Source organism: Rhea americana, unplaced genomic scaffold (genome assembly GCF_003343005.1).
Source record: "Rhea americana isolate MKP2758 unplaced genomic scaffold, rheAme1 scaffold_0, whole genome shotgun sequence".
NCBI lineage: Eukaryota > Metazoa > Chordata > Aves > Rheiformes > Rheidae > Rhea > Rhea americana.
Window position 1 is genome coordinate 3,921,301 of NW_028185037.1, and position 14,083 is coordinate 3,935,383.

The 14,083-nt window shown below is 34.6% G+C and overlaps 1 protein-coding gene across 3 annotated transcripts in view; it reads right to left on the reverse strand.

Annotated features, from left to right (window-relative positions):
- SLC26A7 (solute carrier family 26 member 7) overlaps positions 1 to 14,083 on the reverse strand; it is a 73,879-nt gene that overhangs the window by 34,517 nt on the left and 25,279 nt on the right. For all 3 annotated transcript variants that reach the window (XM_085305657.1, XM_085304853.1, XM_085304054.1), the window contains exon 4: positions 5,330 to 5,494. In XM_085305657.1, the coding sequence (XP_085161783.1) occupies positions 5,330 to 5,494 (165 nt within the window). The remainder of the gene's footprint in view (positions 1 to 5,329; positions 5,495 to 14,083) is intronic.

The following is a 14,083-nucleotide window of genomic DNA, read 5'->3' on the forward strand; positions in this document are numbered from 1 at the left end:
AAACTGTATAGAGAAAAAAATTAAAATCTTGACTATTTACACTACCCTGCAAATAGCTTTTCACTACCACATTAATAATAATAAAATCAAGCAGCTGAGGTCTGTGTTTTCTGTAGTAAAAACCAGAATCACTACAATACACAAGAAGTGAAGTTTCTAGTTTTATCAAAATAGAGATTAATAATTTTCTACATCAGAGAATCTATATTCAGATAAATTTATAACAGTAACCAATTTGACAGTTTGGAGCTTAAATATGGTTATTTATGCTAGGCAGGAGAAAGTACTAGAAAAATTATCTTAGGAAACAACCCTGTACTACCAGAAGGTTGGTCAATATGACAATAAATATTTTTTCCACTGCTTTGATTCTGTCATTCCTTGAAGAGACAATGTTCATTTGGCAGAATGAGTGAATAACAAAGTACTTCATGATTTTCCTCCCTCAACCTTTCTAAGACTATTTTCATACTCCATTAGGGAAAAAAAACAATAAAATTCTATAAAAATAGTTGCAGAAAAAAATAAGAAATACAATTTTCCTCATAAAGAGGGAGGAAATAAAGGGAATCTAGTTATTTGAAAATTAGTTTTTAAACTTTAGATTAAGGATATATAGCATATATCAGCACAAACGCTTCTTGGAACCTATAAAACCATTTTAAAATCAACTCCAAAATTATTATCTGATCTTTGTAAATAAAATGATCCATATATGTCATAAATCTAAAGAATACTAACCAAACCACAGTTTTTAACCCCATATTAGCCCTCTGTAATCACACGATGTGGATTATATCCTGGATGGCTTGGGACCATTCTCTATATCCATAATTTTCCAAGAATATTTTTGAGAGAGCACTGGGCTTGTCTTAGTACCAAGTAGAAGCCATGATTAATTAGAACAAACGCAGGCAATCTGGAAAGCTATAGTGCAAACTGCCCACAAACTCACCAATGACTAAGCTAGATCTAAGATAAAATGGTAAGAAAAGAGAAGAAATCAACTGATTCCTAACCATGAAAATCAGAGAGCTATCAACTTTTTTGAAACAAGTAGTGTTCATTGAAGTGTCAGCATTAGCTATTCATGTCTGTAGTATTGAATTCAATTTTTACTAGAYAAATTAAGACTTAAGCTTGGGAGAATCAGTCTAATATTAATGAAGGATTACTAAGAAACATGTATAAATTTTAGAAATTCTTTCTTTCTTTACAAATTGAATAAAAAGAAGCAACTATTTTTTCCATTTAATTTTTATAATATATAGCCAAGTCTTCTAGACTTTTATGGTAGCTCTATCAGAGCTTGTAGCAAACCTTCTTATAAAAACAACCTATTGTTTTCTTTGGTGTTTTTGTTCAAATTATACTCTATAATATGCACTCTACATCACACAGTAAGTGAAAAAGAACAGGTTTACTAACATTACATAGCTCACACGAGTTTAGCAGCACTAACATCCCTATCCCCAAAGGACCACATTTCTAAAGAAGATATTGGAAATATTAGTGTTTGTTGTGCACTGAAACAAACCTGGCAGTAATATATAAATATTAAATAATTGACAACATTAGACTAAATAGCTTCCACTGACTACTCTACTCCCAGATAGCCATTCTCTAAAAACCTAAAAACACCCACTTCATAATATGACTGTCAAAGCTAAATGTGCAGTTAATAAATAGTGTAAATATCTGTATATTTACAGTTCATATGTTATACTAACCATTCAGTTACTGTGGTCATCAAAAATGAAAATGTAAATACTAAATATAAGCCCTTCAAACTCAGGCTTGTAATAGCCCTGATCCAGAATATTTGAATGGGTATTTCTTAAATGAATGTTCATGACTGTTTTCTTCACAAATATCAGTATGAATTCAATATTTTACATATTCATCTTTTGAGGATGCACRTATGGTAATAATTTACAAATTCTGTAGCAGAGTTTAGGTTGATATTGCAGTGTACAAAGTAGTTTTTCATGTCATTACATAATTATCAAAACTAAAAGATACAATAAAAAAGGTAGACATRCTAGTTGAGCTGGTTGTTTCTTGCTTTTTTATATTTTATTGCTAGCTTTTTATAAAGGTTTTTCATGAAAATAATGTAGCAATATTTGAGGAATCAGCAAACATTTCGGTGATCTTGATGTAAATTTGCAAATATATATATCTAACTTTGCATACATATATAAACATATGCTGAATGTCTCTGAAGTTTTACTATTCTCTTGGGAAATTACTCGCCTTGAGTCCCACTATATTTTCACATACTTTCACATGGTAATAATGCACACTGTAGTGGTTTATATTCTAGAAAGAACATCTACCTGATCCATTAATGAAATCCTGAGTTCTTTTTTAAAATGTATACATGAAAACCCAAAGATTTGTTCCAAAAATAAGTATGAATGTTGAAGCAAACAGAAGAAATAAAAGCAACAAATTAATTAAAACAACTGGATGCAAAGAATACAATTTAAGAGTATTCCTTAAATAACCTTATTACATTTTGAAAAGTGTTTCCTAGTAATTGAAGACTGTCCAGCAAATATAACGTGCCGTGCAAAAAAAAGCACAGGCCACTACTATGAATTGTATAGGGAGCAAACTAAAAAAAGGAAGGGATGATGGTGGGAACATGAAGATTTTTTCAGCTGACTTGCAACACAGCCACGAAGATTTTGCAACAAATTTGCAGCACAATCACAAAGAACCCCTTCTTCTGCAATATAGGTTTGCTAAGTCGCAGAGATTCATTCTGTAATACTGGATTTTCTTCAGAAATTTGTGGAAGGATAAATATGTCTAAACATAGATAAATGGCAAATATATGTTTTTCTGTCTTCAGATATTAGTAAATCATGATGACAGCTTTTCTCTAAGCTATCTCTTGTAAAAATTAGACTTTGTATGTATTCTTCCCYATTTCTCTTCTTCACCTTTGATATATATCCTTCTGCCTGCCGTGATGTTCCTTTTTGTAAAATCTCAACTGAAGCTGCAGTGTGCAGCTCAGTTGCAGTATTACAAACTGCATATAGAGAAAATTAAATTTAATAAATTACAAAAACTGTGTTTAAACAGAAAAATCCCTAGGCTCAGTGCCACTGTGATAGATTTCTTCTCCACACGTAAAGCTCGTTTTTACATATTTAACTGTGATCTCACTTGCTATAAAAAACTATACTTCACTGGCTTGCTTTACTTTCAGGTCTCTTATCACACTTTATTAATATCTTGCTTTGTAGACTTGTAGACTGAGGCAAAAAAATAGGTTTTGTGAGTGGGAGGTGGTTGGGAGTGGAGAAATATAAAAAATATAAACAAAAATACCACTCTTTGGATTTCATGAATTTGCAGTAAAGAACACATTGAAAGAGATGATGCTATATTTGCCTTTCACTCTCTAGTTGCGTGTAAACAATAACCTACATCTAATTAGTATAGTTTTTATAAAAAATTACCACCATAGAAACAATGATTGTCAAAATCATTATCTGGTCCTTCTGTCTGAGGAATTAGACCTTATGAAAGCAATCTATAAGTCTGAATAGACACAAGAAATCTTTTAAAAATACTTATACGGTACAATTTTCCCTTCTAAATACAGAGAATTTTTATTTATTATTCTTTTAAGTGTATGGTGGAGTCGGATTTTTTTATTTATTTTTACACAAGTCTACAGAGCAATTCAGACCCTTTAAAAAGTCAAGAAAATTTGTCTTTGGAAACTGTTTAAAGGGGTTTAATTTCAAAAGTGAAGTGAAGGGCAAAATCTTGTTTCAAATACATAAAAAAATACAAGAGATATGGGAATATATTTTCTTCAAAGGATTTGGATGACCTCATTTATGATATCATCAGCACACCAACATGGAAATATTTCCTTGTGTCACTGCTGTTCTTTATTATTGCTCATAATGTGTGTTTTGATTATGTCTTGGCTGCCATTCTTAACACTAGTCATCTCTACAAGATGATAATATTCCTTTATGTGAGTATAGTCTCCATGGAAACAATATGAAAAAAGGCTGTTCATATTTTATATCAAGATATATTTATGAACAGATTTTTAAAGACTTAACAGATATTTTAGTATATGATGAATCATTTCTAATAGTCTCAAAGGTGAACAAACTACTTTTAAAAATGACTACGACATTTTTAGCTATGCATTCACAACGTATTACTTGWGTTTATTTCATGCCCCTAATTCTTATTAATATATTAGTCTTGTAAAAAACTTAGTAATGGAATCTTCATATAAGATATTCTATAACATATCAAAGATTATTAAGAACATTCTAAAAATTCTTCTTATCTCAGAGTTCATGCTAACAAATTTCCCAAAATAATGTGGAAAAATGAAAGAGTAGAGTAATGCAAGAAAATATGGTGTGTATTTTTAAGTAAGGTGTCTTAATTCAAAGACTAACTAGATGAGGCCTCACTTTAGCTGGTAATCAACTCACTAATTGCCATCAGTTGAATGTAAATATACCTTAGCAAGTAAATATAATTTTATAATGAGGAAAATATCATTTTAACAGACAGTATTATAATATCGTTAATGCTTCTGCTAAGAGATTATGCTCACAACACCTGAACTTAGAGTTTGCTAGAATGACTTATCTTAGARAATACGTTCTTACTAATATATCTTTTAGGCAATAAAATTACATACCTTTGCCCTTAAATATTTCATTCAATAATATTTGCTTTCCAAAGGGAGCAACTGTGACACTACCTGAAAGGTTGTATGCATTTTACAAAAATCAACACAAAGCTCTACACTTGCTGTGCTTCTACCAAAGCAATATCATGTCATGAAGTAATAAGTATATCTATGGTAATGGTTGCAGGGGAGATCCACAAATCACAGGTTGATTTCCTTTTACCACAGCGATGGTCAGGTTACATTCAGCAAAATATGAAGGAAATATGTTTAGAATAAAGTTTGCAATATATCAGGGTCCCTCCCACAAGCTATTCGAAAAAGAGTCTCCACCAACAGGGTCTCTCTATCTAAGTGTATAACGTTTGCAATTGTTCGGGCTAACAAATGGAATYACTAATGCTGCACCACACACTAAACCGGCTACTGTCCCATTTCAAAACAAGACCCAGCCCTACTCATTCTTCATCCAGATTTACTAACCTGTTCTTACGAACAGAACTAGCAAGATGAAGGTTTTAGTATTGCATCTTCTCTTCATTCACTCTCATTCATAACAAATTCCCTCCATGTATATAGCAAAAGATCGTCGTTTTGAAAATGTTAGCAAACAAAATGACCCATCTCTTTTGCTGGACTCACTTGAAAAAATCCCAGTGGTCCTGATATGTACGGCATCTTCATTCCCAGCAGATACTTCACCTGCGAAGTCACAACGTGTGTAGCTGCTCCCGTTGTCATTGCACTTATCACTGGTTCTGTTAACAAGAAGGTGGCACTGCCTAAGTGCAGCAGAAACATCGCTACCTAAAAACCAAAGGTATGTGTATCAGCAATTGCAATAACATGCAGCTACCTGATGGTAGGGCAATGAGAAAGAATCTTCTTAATAAACTGTAGGATAAATCAGCATAAAACACAGAAGTTTTCTGAAGAATAAAAATATCTTAAAATAGAACACATTGAATTTCCGTGGCTTTACCTATGCTATCTTGTTCACCTCACTGTTTCCCCAGATGCAAGTATTTGTTTAGTGACAAAAGCAGACTCAGAGAAACTGTCACATGTAACACTTGTTTTCTCCTGCTCAAACATGTGAGCACAATAAATAGTATAAAAAACAACCAATCAGAGCAACATAAAGAAAAGAATTTGTATTATCCCAATGCATGATCAAACTACCTAAAATCATGACTAAGAGCTGAGTCAGCAGGATCTGAGAAAGGTGAGGGTGGTGCTAACACTCCTTTAATTATACTGATATTCAGATTGACTAAACAAAGAGCTGTATCTTAGTCCAGCTTATTTATTGCCAAYGTATGAATACTGTGACAGTACAATGATGCCCGGTGAACAGAGCTTCAATAGGTACCCAAGTTACTAGGTGCTAAAATTGCCAAGACGCAAGCTCAGCCCTGCTCCGGACCGCCGTGCCTTTGGTTCCCTGGTCCCATGCAATCACACAGCTCCTCTGCTCCTCCCGTGGTGGAGAGGCTGGAGGCAGACGGCACCCCACCAGGTCTCCTCCGGGCCAGCCGTGACACCCTCTTTCACCAGCACAGATCCCAGGCAGAACTGCTGACCCGTGGGGCCAGCTTGGGGACTGCGGGACGAGTGTGCCGACGAAGGAGGGCAAGCTTCCTCAGCAGTGACAGTGGAGCAAAAGGGGAAAAGAGGGAAGCCTACCCATAGACTCCTGATAGCCCACTGACCCTCTGCATAGGGTTTCATAGGCCATAACATTTGGTGCTACAATATCTATCAACTGTGTCAAGCGTCACCATAGTCAGCATCCAGTGTCACTAGCTACATCAGCTTCATACATTGAGGTTTCTGGTTTTGCAGGTGTTCAGGGAAGGGAACTACAAAAGTTGCTTCAAATTACAGAAGATACAAAATACTTTTTTATTTACAAAGAAAATATACAAACAAAGGATGTTTATATAGCTATTTGTTCTGTACAAACAAATTTTATAATGTTAGAGTARAAGTAAAATATTTTAAAGACCTTCAGAATCAAATTCCTATACACTTGGGAAATACTTGAGCTAACTTAGAATATCTGCATACAATTAGAAAATTTAAAACAGGAAGACAAATACAACATCGGATTTCATAAACACAATCCCAAATACAAACCGTATTTCACCTCGAGAACGAGGAGCAGACTTTGGCCMAGCTATGCCCAAACTTGAAGATTATTTAATCTTTCCTACAACTTTTATGGAAGTTATTTCAGATTATAAGCATATAATGAAAGACTCTTTAATCCAGGAATCTGTTTACAACCATGGCAGGTACTTCAGAGGAATAAATGACAAATACAACAAGTTTATGTTACTACTTCATTTTCTACCCTGATCCCAGACTGCAATCACTTTTTCCTCTGAAGAATGAGATCTGAGATCTGATCTTTTTTCTTTCTTTGAACAAGTTTATTACATACCTAGAGATGCTACTGAGGCTCGCTTAACACTTAATCCTTTTTTGAACCATACTGTTATTCAAATTTTATCCCACTACAATGAGTTCTGGAGATGAATTAGGTAAAAAGTGGTTTATTTCTTTTATAGCCTTTTGTATTTGTTATTTTTCTGCCTGAAAAGTTACATGCTCTTAGCTGACAGTTGTTTAAATCACTGCTTTCCACGAGKATTCTTTTGTGCTTACCATAGTAAATATCATCCTTTTGCAATATATTACAGTCTCCTTTCTTGTGTTTTCCTTCTAAGCTAAAGCAATGTTTTTCAAATATTATCATTTTTTAGGCCTGAAAGTCAATTGTTTTTCACTGTAAATCTCATCTGTATATAGTAAGCTACAACTATAATAGCATAGAAGAAACAAAAATACCAAACTGCTTTTAATTTATCAAATAATCCTTCAGTGAGCAATTGCCTATTCCATCTGAGAGATCAAATCTGAAGGGTTTTTTCTGTATTTCTGCTAATAGCATGCAAACTGCTCAGTACTACAAACAATCAGGACATTGATTGCCATTCAAGATTGGACCTCAATAATGATAATTACTATTATACCCAGAGTGARCAGTAATTTAGTTTGTCAGGCCTAAAACTGATAATTACCAACTTCAGATAATTTGTTTAGCTATTTGTTCTAAGAGTGTGCTTATTTATATATTTGAAACATTGTTCACAGTAATAATATTCAATAAGAAATAAATTCTCCCTTCACTAGTTCTTTTTTCCTAAGATCAGTTTGTATTCCGTAGATATGACATTTCTAAATGTATAGTAGCTTAGTTTCTAGAGAATGAGATGGAGGTTTATGCAGCACTAAGCCACAGTGACAATTCTGTGAAGTGCATAATATCACAGAGAAACACTAGTTAATATTAGTATTTCAGAGAAAACTGTTACAGTGAATCATGGGAAATGGTGTCACAACTCAAACGCTTAGCAAATTAGTTTTGGAAAAAATTACTTCAGCGTCACCCTCACATTTACTTTACACTGAGTTTTTTTTTTTTTTTTTTTGTTTTTTGTTTTTTTACTTTAAATGTTGGAGGTAAGTGACCCTCTTTCACAGGTATTAAATAAAAGGTCATAGTTAAAAAATGTTTTTTATTGTTTATTCAAATATGGGTTACACGACATACATTAAAACTAGGATTTCACATATACTGTTTATGTAGCCACTCAATTAAACAACAAGCAGAAGCCTACGCTGGTCTCTGGACATGGTCCTTTAATGTGGAAGATAATTCTGGACTTCCARAAACAAAGGGAAGGCTTCATCGGCATGTATGTCTTACTTTTTATTTACATTATAGTTAAATAAACTAAATGAATGTTCCTATGTCTTCCGTAGTGAAGATCTGTCAAGTAAGCCAGCAGGACAGAAAATATTTGGGGAGAAAGGTGTTATYCTCAGCACGAGTAGACATGGGACATTCCTGCTATCCTTGCAACATTAGTAGTGTGCACAAACTGCTCAAACGAACAAGGGTAAAAAAGTTCTTCCGAACCAAGCCCTTTGAACCTAGCTGCATGTGAGTCTTCTTGACAGATACATTCGATACACTCTGGATATAACAGTAATTATCATTATTGAGGTAGATAGTATTTATAGTCCTAGATCAGCACTGAAGTTACCGCTTCGTGCTGAGGGACAGACAYACAGTCCACAGTTTGCTGATCACTGCTTTTTGGATAAATGTTTTCCGAGACTAAACTGAGTTGACAGCATCAAATTGCATCACATTCCACTATGTCATAAAATCTTTCGCTACCTAAGTAATAGCCAAAATGTAAAAGGACATTCAATATTCTTAAAGAAATTTTCAATTATTTCATCTACTATATCTTCTCTGCAGTCCTGATGCTCCTTTTTGTAGGTTTCAATATCTTATTTTCTAATATACCATATGATTTTTCTTCCTTGCTGATGTACATAAGCAGTAGATGAAACTGACAGTGAGATGTCAGAAAAACAAAAGTAATATACAGAATACTGCCAAAAGAAAAAGGGKTTTTTTTTTATTATTTGTTTGTACTAAAACTGGTCTTTACTAAAACTGTGTAAGGAAAAAAAATCACGCATTTTATCCATCAAATGATTTATCCATCATTTTTTATTTTTCAAAAATTCAATTTCTAGGGAAGGAGGAAATATTTCAGAGAGAGACTAATCACAGTAAAAAAATATTTGAAAGGTGTATGGGTGTAGTTTCTTCATGCAGCTTTTTCAGTATATCTCCTCATACAAAAATCTCATTAGGAAGAAGTAAATTTCTTAAGATTAAGTTTGGTTTCACCAGATTTACACTCCTGATGAAATTTATATGAATAAAATCTGTAGGAGGCTCCAGAGAAAGAGGAAAATAAATTACACGGCAATGTCAAGGAGACCAAATGCACAGTACAGGAGATAAAACCTTTATAAATTATAAAATCAACTGATTTGAACTGAACTYTGAAGTGGAGGAAAGTGGGATTATCAAAAAAAAAAGAAAAAAGTGAAAAGAAAGAACCTATAGATAAAGGTGGAAAGCAAAGGTGAGAATGGCAGAAAGGTGATGCATCTTTTCTTACATTTGTCTTTACTTGTCCATAATTTTATCCTGTCAGGTAGAAAACAATGATGAGGAATTAGCCAGGAGAAGAGAAATGAGTAATTGTAAAAATAATCCCTTCTTTGTTCTTTAGCTCAAGCCCTTTTGGTTCTTGTCCACTTCCAATTCTTTCTTCCCATGACAACGAGCTCAGTTTATTATTGTTAAAATACCACTCCCATCGTGTAGTCAATGTAACTTTCTGGCCAGTAAAAATTTTAATCACACATTAGGCTTTTTGGAAATCAGTAACATCAAACTTTCTGTCCACATCAGCTAAAAGTCTGATATTATGTTACCTGTTGCATGAGCTGCATTTTGGAACATGGATTTTAAAACGCTCTAAATTGCACCTGCTGGAAGATGTCTGGAAGGTCTTCTGAACCTTCAACAGGACAAAAAGCATAACAAGTAGTTCTCTTTCAGGATCATTTGCTGCACAGGCTAAGGAGACTAGGTCAGCCACGGGAAATACCTCTCGGAAGGCAGAAGTATAGACTGTGAGCATGTCATTTACTGTTTTGTATCTGTTATCTCAAAAGAGGAGGCTGCAAAAGTAAAGGCATCTAAGGAAGTTCTGAAGACCAATAGCCATACCCTTGCTTGGCTGAGTCTCTAAAATCCTTTTTGATCTCTTTCAATAGACATTATTATTGGTAACCTTTGGTCCTTTGAATTACAGCTCTTAAGGAAGCGTTTTTTAGCTTTTGATGGTGTGTGAAGTGAGCTTTTCTCCCTCCAGCACTGGAAAAGACATCTTTCAGTGGCCTTTCTGGACTAACRTGTAGCATGTTTTACTGTAATTGCGGAAACCAGGACTCCCACTCAGTCTAGTTTTCCTTTTTAAGATACAGAACACATGCCTATGAGAAGCCATTAACCAAAGCTTTCCACTGTGATAGAAAAGGAATTCTTTCCCTGATTATCACTATATAATAAAACCTTTTGTCTGTAGCTCATGGAGAACTATATATAACATAGCATAGTCAGCATAATTTCCCCACAAGTAAACAAACTATTGAATAGGAATATTAGTCTTGTAAAAACACAGCATATATTTAAATGTGTTCCTTTCTTACTAGGTAAACTGATAACAGACCATCTAAATATGTTCTCCAGATAAGCAGCTCCTAACTTACTTTTTTCTAGCATCCTTACTCTCAACWGCAAGTAGCTTTTCTCTATTTATTCAGCATTTCCTCTATTTATTTAATACTAAATTTCAATTTATTGTATTTTCATCTTTTGTTCAGTATATTCATGTAATTATCAGCATGCTAGCAGGAAAAAAATCTTACCAGGAGTTTTTCTAGGAATTTTTGATGCTATAAAGGCATCATCAAATTCTAATTACAAAATCCTTCCATAGCAGTTTGTTTCATTTTGTCATTTCCCTGCCCCATCAATACCTCCGAGAACATTTTTATTTCTTTTCCAGAATATTTTACATCAAATTACTTGTATGATCTTTCCACTACAAACTAATGAACTTTTCAGTTTTCATATATCAGTTTAACTGGTGTAACAGAGCACAGTCATTCTGGCCCAAAACCTGGGGGAGGGAGGGAAATTCTTTTTAACAGCAGGGAAAAATTCCATTAACTTTGTCAGCTTTCCATGTGCTGTTTAGTTTTATAGAGATGCGTATATACACATAAAAATATGTATTATACCTTCCATTCTGCTTCTAAAAATGAAATATTTTCTATGAATGTATTATATTAAATGCTTGTGGTAATCAAAGATTTTATTTTATGTTTACTTATCATCATACTTATCATTTTAATTCAATGCTATCTTCACAAGAGAGCCTCTTAAGATAGTGTTTACATATCTTCACTCTTTTATGAATACTCCCTCAAACATTAGATTTAAAAAATGGCTTATGAATATAAAATTAATTACTTGAAAAAAAATTAGGCAGCTAAACCAGCAAGTTCAGAACTCACAGTCTCCACCTATTTCTGTCTGATCATCATGAAGTAGATCTAAATTTACTTGATATCTAGATTCCACTGAGRTTTACAAAGCCTACATTCCCTGAAGGGGAATTACCTAGCCCACAAGTGCACAGTTATGTTCTTTACAGAAGACAAAGCAACCACTAGCAGTTTTTCTCAAAAGGTTAGCTTTTCCTTCAGTTTTCCCTTTGTGAGTAACTTTTTTTCTTTTTGYCTTTTTTTCTTTAGCATTATTTGCTGCTTAGAGAACTTAGCCATGCTACTGGAAAAAAAAATAGCAAATCACTTTTCTGGCCRAGGAGGTTCAAGTCRTTATCTCCTTCTACTRAGAAGGAACTAGCTATTTTGGAGCAGGGCATTGCACCCCTTCTGTGGAAACTGGGCAAAGGAATGAAGCAGTCATAGCATCTGTCATTTTTTGTGTAATAGACTGGTTAGACCCTGCATTTTTTATATATATATTTTAATATAGAGAAACAGTTTTATGAACCAACACCAGAACGTGGATCTGCTCCCTTCCCAGATGAGTATCTCCCAACTAGAGGATGAAACATGACAATTCCACTTGTGGAATTTCAGGACACCTTCAACAGAAAACAATCTCTCCAAAATACATTATAATATTCCTCTTGTCACAGAATAATATATCTAATCCAGGGCTATTCATTAATTTTTACTTTAGTCTAATAATTGGAAGCAGATCACTGACTTAGCTCTCTGTTACCAGCAAGAATCATCCCGTCACCTTAAGTGGGAAATGCAGTAACTGCTAGTTAGGAGACTGGAATCATGACAAGATTTACAGATTCTCACACTTAGAAACATCTGGAGCAATGTCAAATTCTAAACAAAATTTAATCATAGCTTTGGTCCAGATTTCCACTGCAATATCGTTAAAGTCTCTAGCTTCAAGGTACTCGTCTGGAAGATGGGAAATATGTATTTCAATCTAGTCTCCATGTTCCAGGCGAATGCTCTAACCATTAGACTTCCATAAACACTAGCACTACAAGCATGGTTTACCTCAGTATGATTCCAATAAAAGTGACATTACTGAAGCGAGAGAGGAGCCCAGGTCCTGTTGCATACGCTTGGCAAGTTCCCTGTCAGCCCTACTTTGAAGACACAGGCGGAGGATTTTCTAGTTCTCATCACTCCAATCAGGTTTAGACATGACATAGGCTTAGAAAACTCAGCTGGAGCAGTTTAGGGCTGCACAACTTCTCAAAATGAAAAGGAGATCTAGGGGWTTTAGGAATCTCAAGGGATTCTCCAGCAGCTAAGCGAAGTTTTTCTGCATCAAATTTTGAAGTTAGATCAAATGCACGCACCAACTTCCCACTTTAGACATTTTATTTTTTAACGCCTAAGCCTCTCTGGGGACCATGTAAAAGACTGTGAGGCTCTGAGGCCAACACTCCCATGCGAAGAGCTCTTTATATGCTCCAAGGACTTCATGTGGTTACGAGCAGTGAGTCCAGTCTTACTCTGCACAGGAGGCAGTGTCATTTAGCACCCACTGGTGCAACAGTGCAGCTCATGCAGCTGCCAGGCACAGTCAGCATCAGGTCTTTATGCTGTCTGTGGGGTTTTCCTCATATTCAAGTCATAATTCTGTGACCAATAAAAGAATCAATGAAACAAACAAACAAACAAGTAGAAATAACTGTGCTTCTTGATTTTTCCTACTGTTTAACATAAGCATATGCCCCAGTTCCTGTTGAGCATGCTGGCCACTGAAGATCCCCTTCTGAGCTCCTTATTTCTTTTTCTGTGTAGWAGCGAATCCAAAGCACTAAGCACAGAGGATCAGAATTCCTTTCAGGAGGCCAGGTACCTGGCCTGGGTACTGGAATATTTCTTCCATTTGTGGATCTAGGCCTTAATATTTACAAGGAAAGATGGAAGCCTTCTCTGAAGACTTAAGAAACTGGCAATGGATAAAGGGTCTCAGTGTTTGTGGTCAGAAGAGGAAAAGAGAAAAAAATTTAAAAGACCCCTGATCATTTGAATAAGCTTGGAGAATCATTTGAAGACATCTGTTTTACTAATTTATTTTGCTTTAATGATGGGTGTGTGAACTCTAAAGAGAATTTAAAGATGTTTTCCCTACTGTTTTTAATTATTGAATATTGTATACTATTTCTCTTCAAGCCAAGAGCAATAGAAAACCTCAGAAATATGTCAACGCTCTCCAGAGAGCTGATTCATGTTTTGTTTCTGAAGGAGAAGGAAATGGAGAACAAATAGCAACTGAATATTAGAGCTGACTGAATGTGGTTTTACTTTATATTGCAAAATTCTAGGATCATGTATACAGACAATTACTACATCTCCACTACGGAGTAGTAAATTCTTAAA